Source organism: Lynx canadensis, chromosome B2 (genome assembly GCF_007474595.2).
Source record: "Lynx canadensis isolate LIC74 chromosome B2, mLynCan4.pri.v2, whole genome shotgun sequence".
NCBI classification, from domain to species: Eukaryota; Metazoa; Chordata; class Mammalia; order Carnivora; family Felidae; genus Lynx; species Lynx canadensis.
This window is the reverse complement of record NC_044307.1, coordinates 136,553,699-136,571,171: the sequence shown is the minus strand read 5'-3', so window position 1 is coordinate 136,571,171 and position 17,473 is coordinate 136,553,699. Positions and strand designations below refer to the sequence as shown.

At 45.4% G+C, this 17,473-nt stretch overlaps 1 protein-coding gene across 1 annotated transcript in view; it reads right to left on the bottom strand.

Moving 5' to 3' along the window:
• Positions 1-4,349: 4,349 nt before the first annotated feature.
• MTHFD1L (methylenetetrahydrofolate dehydrogenase (NADP+ dependent) 1 like) overlaps positions 4,350-17,473 on the bottom strand; it is a 57,858-nt gene continuing 44,734 nt past the window's right edge. Inside the window, exons 12-16 of the mRNA XM_030316590.1 lie at positions 10,805-10,941; positions 9,301-9,347; positions 6,429-6,536; positions 5,251-5,329; positions 4,350-4,446 (exon numbers count right to left, since the gene is read on the bottom strand). Of these exons, the coding sequence (XP_030172450.1) occupies positions 4,430-4,446; positions 5,251-5,329; positions 6,429-6,536; positions 9,301-9,347; positions 10,805-10,941 (388 nt within the window). The 3' untranslated portion in view covers positions 4,350-4,429. The remainder of the gene's footprint in view (positions 4,447-5,250; positions 5,330-6,428; positions 6,537-9,300; positions 9,348-10,804; positions 10,942-17,473) is intronic.

Genomic DNA, 17,473 nt, shown 5'->3' with positions numbered 1-17,473 from the left:
GCTGGCTTCCGTTCTTTGTGTGTATATACATACATGAAGATGAATGAATGAATGTCTTCCTATCTTTCAGAAGCTTCCTGAAATTATATGGCACTGGTTCTGGTTTTCCAGCATGTTGGAAATCGGTTCATGTGTGTGAGTTCCAGGATGCAGAAGAGTCTGGGGGGTGGAGGGGGGGAAGGTGCACGGGCTTAGCCTGTCTTGATTCAATCCGCATATTAGCTATTTAATTCAAAATATTTCAAAAGGTCCAAAAGACTATTAAGTATGACAACTGAATACTGTAGCAAAAGTGATTATTTTTTCCCTAATAAAAATCTGACAATGTAAAGGCCATAAATCTAACACCATCTTAAAATATAAAGTTTATTATACGTAAAAAAACAAAACCCCACACAAAAAACGAAAAAGGCTTGCTGGGCCTGAGAAACTGCAGAACGATTTCATGTTCCCCAAGCATCCCTCTCCACACTGGAGATCTAATAAAATGAAGATAAACATCGTAATTCACCTTCAACACCTTCTGCACTTGGGCAGTAAGACACTGTCCTTAAAAACACTTCAGGCTATGAAACCAAATAACGAGGTGTTTGTCCTTTGGTTTCCGAACCTTGAGTCATGTGTTTGGGATTTTCTTTTCGTCAGTTGTTATGCGGATGTAGCATTAACTTGGCAAATTTGCCGCAAAATATGTAAAAATTTATTTTCAAGGGACACCCTGAGTGGCTCTTCCCGGGATGACAAACAACTACAACGACACAGGAAAAGGCTGGTAAGAAAATACCGGGGGCCTTTCCATCTCCTGATTCTCTCCGGGTCCTGCTGAGGAAGCAACGCCTTGAAAGGATGAGAACCCCCCAGGCCACAGCAGGCGGTGGACCGAGAAGAGAAAAGCAGAGAACCAGCTTCTGGGTCAGTGTAAACCAACCTAGGAAGAACAGAGCCGGTCCCACGGAGAAACGCTACGTACCTGCCGGGAATACCCCTTCTCTGTGGGCGCCTGCCCAATCGTCATTTTTCGTAGAAATCGGTCATTTGTGTCCAATACTGAAAAAGAAAAAAAAAGCATATTCAATCAACAAGGAGGGACTGGCTGCCCCGTGTGTGTGTCTGGAGCCATTGTGAGTGCCAACGGAGCAGCGGGGAGCAAGAGACAGCTTGTCCTCCCGGTGGGTAGACACAGGGAAGGATGGGGTAAACCAGAAAATACCGGCCGGTGATAAGCGCCTTCAGAAGAAAACAGAGATGACGTGATAGAGTGTGTCAGGGGGTTTGTTGGTGAGGGTGGGGTGCCAGTTTTCGGCCAGCAAGTAAAGGAAAAGCATTTCTGAAGTGGTCACATTTTACACCGAAACCGGCATCACCAGAAGCGGCCAATGAAGTCTCTGAAAGGGTTAAGCGCTGACCCACCCTGTGACCCAGCAACTGCACTCCTAGGGATACAAGCAACCGAACCCGAAGCAGGGACCTGAACACATATTTGTGCACCCACACGCACTGCAGCACGTTAAGAAACGTGAAGATTAAATACCGACACACATTCCTGGCCTCTAAATAATATAGAACTAAAGGTGGAATGAGAAACCCATTTATTCACTCCAGGAATATTTACTCGGCCAATTTTGTGCCAGGTGCCGTCCCGGGATGCAAAGATGAACAAGACATCAATCTCTGATCGGGGGATGGGGGGCTTTTACGGGCACAGGGGAGAAGAGGAGGGTACGAGCGAGTGTGGGTCCGAAGGGTCCCTTTAGCACTACCGTAGTAGGTCTTGAAGAACATCCAGAGGGTGCCTAACTTACTTATAATATAATTCTAGCACCACCAACAGTTGGCTCCCGTTCTGGGCGGTACAAGGCGCAGGGCCATTATTTTGCCTTCGGCAGAACAACTGTCATGATTCCCTGCGAGGCTGTTGGGACAGCGTCGGGAACCAACAAGCTGATGTTGCTTCGCTGAGGATAACTGAGGCGTGCAGGACCTTGGTCTAATGGCCAGGAGATGGACGAACCAACGAGACAGGGAGAAGGGAAGATTGTAGGCCCCAGGTGAGGTTGGCGCGGGGGACGATGATCAGAGAGGCAAGGGCTCCCGCTACTCTAGGAACCACAAAGTGGCTCGATGCTTACTGCTTCTTCTGTTGATGTTAATTGTTTCTGGAATAGCCTGTTGGCTCTGGCCCCGTCCTGTTGCCAGGCAATGAGGCCTATAAGCCTCTGATGTGAGGCACAGGATCAAAGACCTACCACTTACACTTCGTACACCGAGCGCAAAGGGAAGGGCCGGCCATGAAATCCGCGACGTTCATGTAGTCTGCAGAGTGTTCAGCCCCATGTGGTCCCTGAGTGTCCCTCTCTAGTTCTCAAATCATATGAGGACCTAAGCTCATCACCAGGGTTGTGCTATTTCTAGGTCAAATCCTATATTGCCTTATAAACAAAACAAAACAAAACAAAACAAAACAAAACAAAACACTATATAAAATGTCCTCAAGTCATTTGATAAAGAGTTCCATTTTTTTTATATTAATTCATGAGAATAAGAGTCAAACTACTCAGCAAATGTCATTCTAAACTCCTTCAACCCAAGTGGCTTACGTATATCAATAATATTTTCTTCACTTTAGTGCCAGGAACAATAATATAATTCTAGTATTTATCTGGAATAATTTTTTAAAGTCGTCACTTCCATTATTAAAAAAAAAGTTAGCAGGCTTCCCAATAAAATGTTGATAATATCCATATCCATTATTAAAACTGCTGTTGGTCTGTTAAATAATAAATTATGGTTCATCTACAAAGGAATGTCCTAGGTCCATTTAAAATTACCATTACAACAAAGAGCTAACTGAATGTAACATGCTACTTATGATATAAATGAAGCTGGTGGGAGGGGGCACCTGGCTGGCTCAGGTGGTTAAGTGTCTGACTCTCGGTTTTGGCCCAGGTCATGATCTCACGATTCAGGAGATCGAGCCCCAAGTGGGGCTCCATACTGACAGCATGGACACTACTTGGGATTCTCTTTCGCCCTCTCTCTCCGCCCCTCTACCCCACCCCCACCGCACGCATGCATGCACATTCTCTCTCTCAAAATAAATAAGTAAACTCAAATAAATAAGACAGTGGGATCTAAAACCTACACACCTAAGTTAGAGTTATACACAAAATCCAGATGCACAAAAAAACTGAATAGTATTGTTATTAGTACGGTAAGATGTTTCTTTCTTTCTAGACGTCTCCGAAATCTTGATAATGTTATTGGTTTTATTAACAAAACATTTTTTGAATTTCCGAAACGATGTTACTCTCCTTTAGTTTGGGAGACAAAGACACAGACAGCTACATCATACAACTATTCCCTTTGGATTACTTTTGGGTGGTGCTGTAGGGTTTGCAAACCACTCTCATTTTGCAGTGGAGCCACGCAAGGCAGACACCAGTATTATTACTCCATTTTACAGAGAAGAAAACCGAGGAAATCATTTGCTAATGGTTGCACGGCTCATAAATGGTGAAGCCAAGACTCAGTTTCTGGTCTTTTTCTCTCTACCTCACGGTTTGTGAGAAAACACTAAACTGTTAATGAACTGGGCGAATGGATTCCCAGAAGAGAAGCTTTGGGAAGGGGCGGACCTGGGCTGCGTCTGGAAGGGTCAAGGCAAGGAGATGGGGTGGGGATGGCCGGCCAAGGACAGGCAGAAGGAAGAGGCTGTCTCGAAAGCAGACAGGGAGCAAAAGCGTATGGGGCCACACTGTGATAGTGCTTCAGGCCAAGCGGTGTGATGGCGATTGTACCCCACACAGGATTTTATCACACACCACGGGGACTTCTGAGTCAGGAAGGGACAGAACATCTCTACACTATGAGCCTACTGAACTGGGAGAAAGAAGTTGACGCAAGAACGTTTATTAAAAGGTGCTTGCAATCAATCAGGCATCTGATAAAAGTGTTCTGGAAGTGGGAAGAAATGAGGAAAGTGAGTGGGCAGGTCTGAGAAGAACACACAGAAGGACCGGTAATACGGACCAACTCACCCTTCTGAGACACCTTGGGGATCATCACCCGGTACTACCACGGAGGAGAAAAACGAGGAAATTTTCCTTGGACATGTGTTAGGGGGCATGGATGGGGTAGAGCCAGTCATGAAGGAGCATGACGTTTCCTCCTGAACAGAAGGCGAGGGTGAGGATGGGGAAATAACAGGGCTTGGGACAAACAGAGGGATCCCAGAACATGAGCTGGGAGGACAAGGGGAGGAAATGAAACCATGTGCTCGTGGAAGTGGGTTACGAGTTTCAGTTGGAGCAGACCTCATCCCCGACCCCACAACCGGCACGAACCTCTCTGCCACGTGATGGTGGAGGGCTCGATGTTGAGACGGGCGAATTTACTTATTTCCTCCTCCGTCAGCGTACTTGGATCAGTCTTATTTATTCCCAGTTTCTAATGATGAAAACGAAAAACAACGTGATCAATTTTGGAAGGAATAGAAGGCAAAATGTAGGGGCACCTGGGTGGCTCAGTCAATTAAGTGTCCAACTCTAGATTTCAGCTCAGGTCATGATCTCAAGGGAGCTGTCAGCACAGAGCCTGACGTGGGGCTTGAACTCACTGCGAGATCATGACCTGAGCCAAAGTCTGATGCTTAACCGACGGAGTCACCCAGGCACCCCAAGGGGGTGAATTTTTAAAATCGATTATTACCAACCAATGCCTGTAACTTATACCATTAAGTTAGCTTTTAGTCTCTGAAAAGAGCAAGGGGCAATCCATGGGATTCCCAGGACAGCAGCAAATAGCACCAGGAAATAAATGATAAGACGGATAAGAGTTGAGATTACTTCCACTCGCACGACCGTGGCATCTTGCTGCAACAAAAACTTATAGAGATACATTTACAGAAGCCAGAACTTATTTCCTAGAAATACAAGAATATAAGAGAAGGACTCTTGGAAATTTGATCTGTCAGTTGACTACGGTGCTCCACACCTACAAAGCAGTCCTCCCGGTTTACGGCCGAAGGAACAGAGACCTTCAAAGGGGAACTAATCTGTCTGCTTGCCCTTTGGTGTCGCCGTGTCTCAGGCTTCTTCCTCTATTCTCTCTCTGTTATATTGTTCTGTCTCTAGAGTTTAACGCCCCAAAGAGTGTCTGAAAACCCAAATCAAGTTCAAAATTGCTGGCGTGGACAATTTTTCTGATTTGTTTCTAGGACATTTTCTTGTTGAAGAGCCACCAGCTGGAAACTTACTTTCAGCCGAGCAAGTTGAATGCTTGAAAACTCTCGAACACCATTCACTAAAGGAACGAGTCGATTATACAGCGCCTAAAAACACAAAACAAAAATAAAGCCCCACAAAAGTTTAAGGGCCAGCTAGGAACTTGGATAATTCACAGGATATGACAAAGCTCATTACATTTATAACCAAATTGTTTATATTAGAGACCCTATTAAAATTCTTGGCCGATATAAACAATGTAGCCTTAACTTCTATCATTTCAATAAATCTGACTAGATCTGAAATCATGCACATTGCAAAAATAAATATGTATTTCTTGATCTCTACAGCCTTACAACCAGCAAATTAATATTTATCTGTACTTGGCTTCAAAAACGCACAAGGGAGTTACTTTAATTGGGAGGAAGTCAGGATCCTTGTAAACATGCCAGAAAGTCCCACGTTTATCCACGGTCCACGCCCATGGGGAAGTAGCACCTAGTGCTCTATCACTGTCAGGTGTGTGTTTACCTCAGCTGCATGCACTTGAACTCCAACAAGGAGGTCTAATCTCATTCACAGTACATCTAGAATGGCTGCATGTAACATTACAGTCAAAAAGCTATCTTTCCAATCCCCTTAGTACAGACTGGAGATTGGACCTTTGGACGGAAGGAAGAGAACTGGTCTACCGATTACCTTCAAAACTGAAGTCCCATCCAAAGAATATTTGCCTTAAAATTACAACTAACATGGGGCGCCTGGGTGGCTCAGTCGGTTAAGCGTCCGACTTCGGCTCAGGTCATGATCTCGTGGTCTGTGAGTTCAAGCCGCGCGTCAGGCTCTGTGCTGACTGCTCAGAGCCTGGAGCCTGTTTCAGATTCTGTGTCTCCCTCTTTCTCTGACCCTCCCCCGTTCATGCTCTGTCTCTCTCTGTCTCAAAAATAAATAAACGTTAAAAAAAAAATTAAAAAAAAAATTACAACTAATATAATTCACCCAACGGCTTGGCAGTGGTCATAAACTCATTTGAGAATCTGACCCAAGTAGGGATCCTCTCCCCAAGAAATAAGGATATATAGAACTCACAAAATTGTTAATACAATTTCAGTTTATCGGCCCCACAAAGTTTTCCCATGAACTCCTCAAGAATCCAGAAATCCCAGGACAAGATGCCCAAAAAGGCCAACGAGAAAACTTCCTCACCTTGTCTGTTTGAGTGTTTTCGTGCAAAATCCTTGTGTCAATAGCGGCGGCCAGCAGGTTATTGGCGGCAGTGATGGCGTGGATGTCCCCGGTCAAGTGAAGGTTGAACTATAAAAGAAATGAAAACATCTTTCTACTTGTCTCAAACAACCGTGGCAGTATTCAAGGACTTTCCGAACAAATAAAATATTGCACGAATTACACAGCCTTAAAATGAGCTAAGTCTGTAAAACAACTTAAATAAAAAAGCTGTGAGATCATAACCCGAGCTGAAGTCGGATGCTTTTCGGACTGAGCCACCCAGGCGCCCTCTAAGGCACTTCGTATTTTTACCTCCCCTCCAGGAAAGTGTTACCAACATCTGCCTCCCAGTAATGTATAAAAGCATGTTTCAATCTCTCACTGGTAAGATTTAGTATTGTTACTATTTAAAAAAAAAAAAATCCAGCTGTCAATTTGACAAGTAAAATGGTAGTAGTTTTAATGTAGACTAATTTGATTATTAGTGAAAATAAACAATCAACGATTTGTTAACAGCTCTTTTCTGATGTTTGCATTGAATCCTTTCCCCATGTTACCGTTGGCTCATGTTTGTCCTTCCTGATGCCTGTTCGGTATCCACTGGGGTGTCCCCAGGCCCCAGACAGGCCTCTCTTCTTTTTCTGTCCACCACCCCCTTCACCACAGTTGCAGCCTCGAGGCCATTATTGCCCCCGTGATCCGCCTCAATCAATGACTCAAGAGTTGCTCAGCTCACTCTCCCCGATGTCCCCCCTTTTCTCACGCCCCACATCTAATTCTGCAAACTCAGCAAACATGTCTTACATGGTTGCCATGCTTTTCCCATCCTCACTGCCACCTCCCTGGCCCACGCCACTGCCTTTCCCCCGGGCTTCCTTACTGCACTCTTAGCATCCACCCTGTACTCCTAGCAGTGTATTCTCTGCACAGAGTCCAGAGCGATTTTCATCAAACTCAATTTACATCATGTTATTACTGTGTCAACATCCCCTCAATGGCGGACCACGATATTCAAACAAGATCTAGGCCATGAAATTCAAAGCCTGAAGGAGCTGGCCCCGTGCCCATTTCCATATTTCACTTCCTCTATCCCCACTGGCCCCCTGACAACACACTGGTGGCCTCCGGTTCCCCGAAGACCCCTCCCCGCCCCCGTACTGTCCCCCAAGCAGGTCCCACTCTCCCCCCATTCTGCACAACCCTGGCTCCCTCTCGCCCTTCAAGACTCAGTATTTTCACTTTCCATTCTTCAACCCATCTGGAATTTATTCAAACATTTTCCCATGATTATTTCTTAAGTTTCTGTCGGTACGAGTTGTCTATTCATGCACTCAGTCAACAAACACGGTCTGAGGGTCGGGCATTGTGCTCAGAGCTGGGGATAGAGAGATGAAGGAGATACGGAAGGTCTTCGAATTCAAGGAACAAACTGCCTGATTGTTTTTGGCCTATTGAACGATCATAAGGCAGCTGAAACCATCATATGCCTTAAGTTTGCCCCAAGTCTGAGCCATGCAGCTGATGCCATATGACAGCAGGACACCGATGCCCTTTGAGTATTTGCACAGGAATTTCTGAGCCATTCCCCTGGGCATGTTCCTTGTACCCTGTCCCCAACCTGGCCTCTTGGCTCTGGTTCTTCCTTGTGAATGTTACTCATCCCCCTTCAGATGTGAGGCTTGGGGCTATTTTTTCCAGCAATGCCTTACACTATTCTCTCTCAGCCCACCCCCAGTACTTGAAGAGTGTCCATATTTTCCCTTTAGCTTTCCTGACCCTCAGGCCTCCATAGGCAAACACCCTTCCGAATTCATTCATCGAAATCAACGAACATTTCCTAGCGAGCCCCTAGTGAGTGCTGCGCACTGTGCCGGGCGCTGGGGTCCGTGCCCTCTAAATCAGCACAGCCAACCGAACCGGATGAGGGAAACAGCATGAAGGGATGTGAGTGGGGAGATGGAACCTAGAGATGGACAGGCTGGGCAGGGAGGGCAGAACAGGAAAGGAAGAACGCTCGAGGCTTGGGATCAAGAGTCTGCAGGGAGTCTGGTGGGGTGGGTGAGAGGGAGGCCAGCCTGTGGGGACGTGAGACAGCAAGGCTGGAAGGGACGGCAGGACCAGCACACGGGGACCTGCCATGCCACACCACACAGGAGTGATGGAGTAAGAACTGAAATACACTGAACAGGAAAGCAATTGGCTCAGACTTGGGTTTTAGAAGATTTCTCAGGACCAGAACTAAGAGGCCAATGCAGAGTGTAGAAGTGATGAGACCCAGTCACGGTCAGATTCAGGGGACGAGGGGGTGGTTATGCGGGGGTAGGGGTTCTTGGAGAAATAAGAATGGTCACCTTTGACCTTCTGTGCCCATTTTTCTTTGGAACTATTTGATTTTCGAGTCTCCCTCTGCCCAAGTGAGGAGTCCAAGTCCTCCTGAATTGGGCACGATAACTGATGATCGATGGGGATAGGTCTCCACCCTCTTATGCAGAATGGAGCCACGTGGGTTTGGGATTCAGAATTTTTGGAAATGGAGAAAGAGTGCGATATACCTATAATGTTTTACTAAAACATCCAAAGCAGGGTCTAAGTCCGTATCCATTAATCAAAACCAGTATTTCTTGCAGCAAAACATGTGAATATTTACATCAAGTGGCATAGACATAAATAGCCCATAACACTCAACGTCAGGTTTTGCCACTGTAAGTGATGCAAACGTTTTTGGTTTTCAGAATCTTTAGGCCTTTGGACTGAGGATAAAGGACTGTGGGCCTGTGTTGATGGGGCACAGAAAAAAGGCTGCAGGAAGGAGAAACAGTGACACGTGACATGTGTTTCGCTGAGATCTTACCTCCTCCATGGGGATGACCTGGGCATATCCGCCGCCCGCGGCCCCTCCTGAACAACAGAACAGACGCCGTTTGAAATCATTCAGCAAGTATAGCTACACAGGATGAACAGAGCCCCGGGGACACAGCTCCCCAAACCCGGCAGGAAGGCACACACCCCCAAGATGAAACAGCAGGTAGTAAAGAAAACATCAACTGTCCATCAAAGCAGAACAAAAGGGGAAAAAGTTCCCACTTCACCCAACAATACAATGTAAGGACTGGAGTTTCCTGGTTAAAAAAAAAAAAAAAAAAAAAAAAGGTAAAAACAATACAGCAAATCTCATTACAGCCAACATGAGATTATTTTATTCATCTGTTACTAGATCTATGTGGCTCTGTGTCATTTCACCTGCACATGCTTTGAATATCAAAAAAAACCGCTCAAAAAAATCCACCAGGTGAACTCAGACCAATGCATTGTAAGATGCGGCCAAGAGATTTTAGAGAACAGTATATAAAATTTGTCAGGCTGACTATCCCTCAAGGGAGTAACGTCACTACATTAAAAAGACTTCTCTTTCTTAAAACAATAGTGATACCTTCCGTGTCCAGATCATCTTATGGTGTGCCCTGTTCTTTATCTGCTATGTCATTTGGTCCTCACGACCATTCCGTAAACCTGGTACTCTAGAACTTTTAGCACTTTCACAGATGTGCCCCAGAGAGGTTACAGCTGGCTGAAGGTCACACAGCAGCAAGAGACACAGCCACGAAGAAAACCGCAGCCTTCTTGCTACAAGTTTAGTGCTCGTTCCACCACAGAATGTATGACGTTCTCTGAGTTATCAGTACTTAATGAGTTCGGAGTTATTAACATCTGTGACAGTGAGATAAACAGAATACCGCTAAAATCCACAAAGTGCCAAGAACGAATAGTAATTGCGGCAATAAATGCTATTGTAACGTGAGCTGAAGGATGACCTCATGATAAATCAGTGTGAGTGTGAAGGTTCCAGATGTCAGCCCAGCACAGCCAGACAGAAATTGCACCACAGCTCTGTCCACAGCTGGTCAGTTTCCAGAGCTCTGCAGGCCCCCCAGCAACTCTCGTGAGATGAGGCAACGAGGGTCCAACTGAAAGGGTGTCTAACTGGCTGGAAAGACCTTTCTTTACGGCAGGGGTGGACGATACAACAGCAATACGAATAAGAAGGTATCGATCAGGTGCAAGGCTCCCGCCCAAGGCTGGAGTCCTGAGCAAGGGCCCAGCAGCTACTCCACGGAGCCAGGGCGATGGGCTTCTTGCGGGGCTCTGCCGAAACCCCCGCCGCAGCCCCCTCTGCAGGAGGACCGCCTCGGGAGGACCACCGCATACTGAGCGTGCAGGTGGGGTGTGCGTTGGGATGAAACGTCGGGATGAGACGTACTGGTCCCTCTGACAAGTTTTAACGCTAATGTTCTTTCAAAACTTTGCTCTGCCCCCAATTTTGCTCTGCAAAATATACCGGTTGTTAAATCAAGTACCTTTCACGCCAAAAGTTGGTCCTTGAGAAGGCTGTCTGAGGCACGCAAAGGAGTTGATGTTGAGGTGTGCAGTCAAAGCCTGTACAAGCCCAACTGTAACTGTACTTTTCCCTTCCCCAAGAGGGGTGGGTGTGATCCTGGTTTGGAAAAAGAGAGAGAGAGAAAAATTTAATAATATTTCCTAGACCTATGCAAAATCAACCTAAGGTACTAGAACCAAATCAGAGCAGACAGGTAGAGAACATGCCATTCCCAAATTCACTTAAAAATTCAATTTCCAGGGACTTTTACGGTCTACCCACATCACACAGGCCATGTTTAAGCTAAAGCCAAGAAACAGACACACCTTTACCAAGAGACCAAAAAAGAAAAGTTATTTGGCAGTGATAACATTAGCAGCTTCAAGAAATGGCATAGAATTATCCATCAAATGGTTTAAATAATTAAGCTGATGTTGTTTCTTCTTAATGGGTGATGTGGCATTCATTCGTCTAGGGCCATTTACTGGGGGCACAGTGCGGGCACAAGGCCTACTCGATGGTCCATGGCCAGACTCTGAGCATTGGAAGGCATCCCATCGTACCCTCTCATCCATCTTCTTCCAGATCTCAGGGCCCAGGGCTTGTCCCCACCATGTTGCAACACAGTGAGGGAGCCTCATTACCTCTGGGGTAGCCCATTCATTTCCGGATAGCTTTTTACGGTTAGAGAGTTTTTTGTCCTGAAGAGATGTCTGCGTTCCTATAGCTCCTATCTCTTGGAGTCAGACACACTGAGCTTAATCCCTTCTCAATCAACAGCCCCTCAAGCATTGGGAAAGAATGAGTCCAACACTCCCCAGCACACAAAGGAGACCCCAAGTGCTCTGGAGGACCTCGTTGACCACCACACTCTATAAAAGCAAACATCACACATTAGTTACGACCATCATGGCGTTAACTAAGAAGACAGGCGTGCGTTACACTCCCAAATAAGGACCCATAAAACTGTTCCTTAGCACACTCTGACCATTGTTACGAGACTTAAAAACTGTCATGTTGGCTTGCGACATGGTCTCCGATGAGTTAGATGGTGCAGTCAGGGTCGTCCAGGACTCTCAACCACAACAAAACCGACAATAAGAGTTTTCTGACCTATAAAACCTAGTGATGTGACCACAAAGAAATAGAAAAAAAGCCTTAGATATATCATCGTCCCCAACTGCCTCAGACCGCCACAGTGATACAATCAATCATCCTTTCAGCAAATATTTATTAAGTACTACTATGTGCCAGACCACTAGATCCTGGGGACACAATGATTGACCAAGTTGGACTCCATCACTGCTCTCCCAGGGCTTACAACCGATGGAAGATATGGACAGACTGACCGGCAATTACAATTAAAGTGATAAACACATATGAGAGAAACAGGGCAATCAGACTGTGTTATGAGAGCACAAGGCAGGAGGATCTGATTACGTGCAGGAGGATCTGATTACGTTTGGAGCATCGGGGAAGTCTTCATATAAGAAGTGACACCTAAGCTAAGACCCAGCAAATGAATAAACGTTAGCCAGATAAAGATGGAGGGTGGGCTTGGGGTCATTAACATATGAGGTTCTGTGAAGGGCGCCTGGCTGACGCAGTCGGTTGAGTGTCTGACTTCGGCTCAAGTCATGACCTCACAGTTCGTGAGTTCGAGCCCCGCGTCGGGCTCTGTGCTGACAGCTCACAGCCTGGAGCCTGCTTCAGATTCTGTGTCTCCCTCCCTCTGCCCCATCCCCGCATGCGTGCTCGTGCTCTCTCTCTCTCAAAAATAAATAAACGTTAAAAAAATATTTAAATATGTGAGATTCTGTGCGTTTACATTTATTAGGTTCATTTTTGTCCTCGATAAGGAAACTGAGGCACGAAGAGGTTCAGTAACTTGCCCAAGGCCAACCAGCAATCAGTAAAGCCGGAAATCAAAACCCGTCACCTGACTTCGCCAAGTCATTTCTACAGACAGAAACTGTAACTGTTGTTCGCCACTAATTAGCAACTGAAAGCATGGGAGTGGGGAAGATCACAGTGAGAGGGAACACAGTATAAAGAGGGATAGGATGGAATCTTCTAGAACGTGTTCTCTGAAGGGATGGCCAGAAGAAAGCAAAAGGAAACAAAAGGAGCAGTAGGGAGAAATCTTGAGGATGAGGCAGGGCTGCGACAGGGGCGTCTCCGAAGGGAACCAGGGAAGTGCCCACGGAATCACAGGCCACGGGGACGCCCGACTCTGGGTGAGGGCTGAGAAGCCATCACCGCACGAAGCAACAGGGTCGCTGGCAGGGTGCACGGCCCCACACATGCTTGGTGACGTACGCCTCCCTCCACTCCTCAAGCCGCACGACACCTGGTCAACATGAAGGCCCAGGTACGTGAAAGTGTTTCCACTTTGAGTCAACTTCCTGTTGAGGAGTACAAGAAAAAGAGTGGTTGGAAAGCCACAGGCATCACGGTCTTCGGACGGCCTGTAAAAAAAAGTATCAAACACAGGGTGGATTAAGTACGGTCCTCGTCGTCTACTGTTTGCGAAGGAATAGGTGGTCTACTTCGGTGCGTCACGTGAAGCATCACATTTTCGTCCCCAGGGATGTGCTAATATAGCTGTCGGAGACAGCCCGACGCAGACACGCCCAGAGATGACCTCCTCCAAACTTCGGCCGACCATCCAAGTCTTAATTAGAAACACAGGACGGCTTAGCATTCTGCCAACTGATACAATTCAGGAAAATCAAAAAGCAGGAAGTATTTATTGGGAGCAATAAAAGGAGAGCCACAATAAACATTTTATTCCACCTCATTCCTACGTTGGATCTCAAACTTGGGTTTAACGGCTGTCCCAGTGTCCTTAGCTCTGACTCCAAACTATCCAGTTGACTCAGAAGACAGTGAAGGCCAACTTAACCTAATTGCTGTTCTCCGGAAGAGCTTAGAGTATATGGAGAGGGAACAATGCCTTTCACTCATGCTCTTCCTCAACATCTCCCTGTAGCTCTATCTGCCCCCCTCTGTTTCCCACAGCATTTATTATGTATGTATCGCATCACTTTTCTGAGGGTCTTATTACAAGCTTCCTGACACGGCTGTCCTGCCTACCAGCGCACAAGCTTGCTGAGGCGAAGGACTATACCCATTCTCATTGCGTTTCTGTCACCTGTCCAGGCACAGTCGAGCAAAAAACGCTTGACAAAGCAAGAACATCTTTTCTTTAAAAAAAAAAAAAAAAAATTCTTTTTTTTAATGTTTATTATTTTTGAGAGAGAGACAGAGACAGAGAGCAAGCAGGGGAGGGGCAGAGAGAGAGGGAGACACAGAATCCGAAGCAGGCTCCAGGCTCCGAGCCATCAGCCCAGAGCCCGACGCGGTGCTCGAACTCACAGACCGCGAGATCGTGACCTGAGCCGAAGGCAGCCGCTCAACCGACTGAGCCACCCAGGCGCCCCAGCATGCACATCTTTTCTAAGACAAATATGTTTACTGTCAACTACAGTTAACGATTTATCAAAGCACTCCGTGACTTTGGATGTGTGGACACATCCTATGAGAAGTTTACCATTTGCTCCAAGGTCAAAGAGATTGCTTATGCAGAGAGGAGTGGCAAAACAGTGTGCAGTTCTCAAACTCTGGCATCTTGAACGGAATCACGTCATGAGCCATGGGTCTAACCTTGAACTCCAAAACTACATGCTCAAGCAGCATATGAATATATATCACTCATCCCGGGCATCTTCGTGACTGGGAAGTCATTACAGGCTTTTTATTCCTGGCAACAAACTCTGTAGTCCACTGGGTTGTGTTTCCTATCACACCTGACTGACGGGAGTGAGCAGTTCAAAAAGGCCCAGTCGGTAGCGATCTCTTGTAAATACCTTTGTTTTATTCTGCAAGTTGTGCAAATAGCAGAAAAACTCACAGAGGTTTAAATAGTGACCCAAGGTAAAAAACCAAAATCTTAGAAAAGCCAGGAAAGGTTATTTAACACTGACCAAAATAATGGCTTGGAACATTAAAAAGAAAAAAAAACAAAACAAACAGAAACAACAGATCAGATACTCGGCACTGCACAGGAAAGAAATAAAGTGATGTGAATGACTTTAATTGTTCTTTAATGTGAAACTCGGTCTGTTCACAGACCAATTTGGGCTTCTTTTTTAACTGCTCTTTCTGCCTGAGCAATTTAGAGAAGTTCTCAAAACTTCTGCGCAGAAATCGGGACAGGGCCAATGGAGACGTATCTTGCACACACATTCAATGCCCTACAGCTGCACTCCAAGGCAAGTTCTCAAACAAATTCCTTTTCATTAGTGTAACTGGGAAAATATGTAAAACTCAAGAGCCCCTAAGATTCTTTTGGCATATTTCCCCGAACGATTCCCAATACTTTTCATTTTGTCAGGCAAAGCAAATAAAGTGATGTGTAGGTGTAAATACCATGCGATGTGTAGCTGATGAAATACAGATGATTCCGACGGAGTAAGAAATCCTCAAGTTAGAAGAACAGCTTTTAAAATGAAGTAATCTGTTCCACATTTGGGTTATTAACAGAAGATTTTCTTTTAATCCTGTTGTTTTATATTTTAATTCTACCGTTGACACGCTTAAATCACATTTATACATAAATTCGAAAGTACAACAACAAATGTATTATTGAGGTTTCTTGAAAAACGACTTGGGTACCTGCATTCTTCTAAAGCACGGGAAAAGACTCATGTTACAGTATTCGGAAATAAAAGTAGGACACAAAATGGTATTTATAGCATGATCTCAATGTGTAAAAAGGATGGATGCAGAGAGAAAATCCTGGAAGGAAATACAAAAAATTTTAACACCTCTCAGTAATGAGAGACTTCGTTTTCTCCTTTTTGTTTTTCATGATGTTAACTTTTTATATTGTAAGCCAGTATTATTTTCAGAATAGAGAAATCCTTCAGAAACAGTAAATAACTCATTTATTGGAGAGGTCCTCTTTTAAGATTTTATTTTTAAGTAATTTCTATCCCCATGGGGGCTTAAATTCACAACCCCAAGGCCAAGAGTTACGGGCTCTACTGACAGAGCCAGCCAGGTACCTGGGAGGGGTCCTTTATATTTCTAAAGATATAGCAATAAACAGCATGTTTGATAATCGTCACTTTCCATTAACTGACGTGACCAAAAGCAAAACTATGGAGGCGACCGTATTTCAAATGAACTTTTCATTTTACATTGTAAGTTAAATGATTGTCTGCTATTTTACAACCAATCTCAAAGATCCAGCTATTAAAAGGTGCGAAAACAGAAGCAGTTTACACACTTAAAAAATATGCCATCTGTTGTGTGGGTGGGGGAACACAGTGTGGTATATAGATTTTCCAAAAACCTTCAGGCTTTCCTTACAGATGCAGGTATGTCTCAAAATCCTACCCTCACAGCATTTCCGCCCCCTCAGTGGAGTTGAAAGGAACACAATTTAGTTTTTGTTGATTCACAGATCGTTGTTTTGTAAGGAACATAGAGCCACTGTTTCAGGAAAAGAGCCGTTTATCTCTTGGGGTTAAATCTGTACTTGAGAATTCAGGTTTAATTTCACTTCTATCTACAATATGACAACCTGGCTCAATCTGGCTCTTCAGCTCAGAGGCACATACAAATGCTGGCAAAGAGACAGCGTCGGGGCAAGAACCAATGTTCTACGTGCCTGGACCAATGCACAGCTTTAACCCTAGGGAGCGGCGCTAACCGCACTCTCCAGCATGTGGCTGGAGGCGGGCCTAGACCCTGTGACTTCAAGAAGGCAATCTGATAACAATACCATGAGGGCTTTTGTTTTAGAAGTTCAATTCTGTGCTCCCAGCAAAGGGCGGAGCCACGTGTAGACTGGTGTTTTTATTTCTAGAATTGACAAGCCCCCAAAAGAGTAAATCACAGCCACTCCATATGACAAATTACTACTTGATTCTTCCTTGATAAACTGAGAGCCCATCCTCCTCACTTTTCCTTAAATCCTCCCACCTTAAGCAAGGAGAGAAAAGTATCAAACCCACCTACCAAGATCACTTTAGAGACTAGAAAGAGGGAAGCAAATTTATGGATAAAATACGAAATTTGCTTTTGAAGCTCTTAATGCCCAAGAGTTTATTTATTTCTGTAAATCAACTTGCATCTAGCACATTCCAGAAGAGCAACACTGACCCCATGTGTGCTCCAAACCCTGGGACCCAAGAACTCCCAAACAGCCCCCCCAAGTCAGCTGAAAGGTCCCCCTTTTACGGATCTGGCCCAGAGCGCGTAGGTGAGGCCAACCTTTCCCCTCAGCACGGAGCACCCGTGCAGCCCCGTTACAGAGACATCAGAGGTGGGGTCCTAGGTTGGGAAGGACCCTGGTAGGATTGGGAGTCCGATGGTAGTGAGCCTGGAAGCCTGTGGGAGGTTTAAGCCACAGGCAAATGAGATGCTGCAGCCACTGAGTGACTCTGACAGCCCTAGATGGAGACAAGCGATTACAAAGGAGCTGGAGAGGGAGGAGGGAGAAGGGGGGAGGGAAAGAAATATGAAGAAATGATTTGACCACTAAAGAGGTGACATTACGGATGACTGTAGTTTAATCTTTACTTGTAGGTTTATAATTTTTTAATTTGAGAGAGAGAGAACGCACACATGCGCACACGAG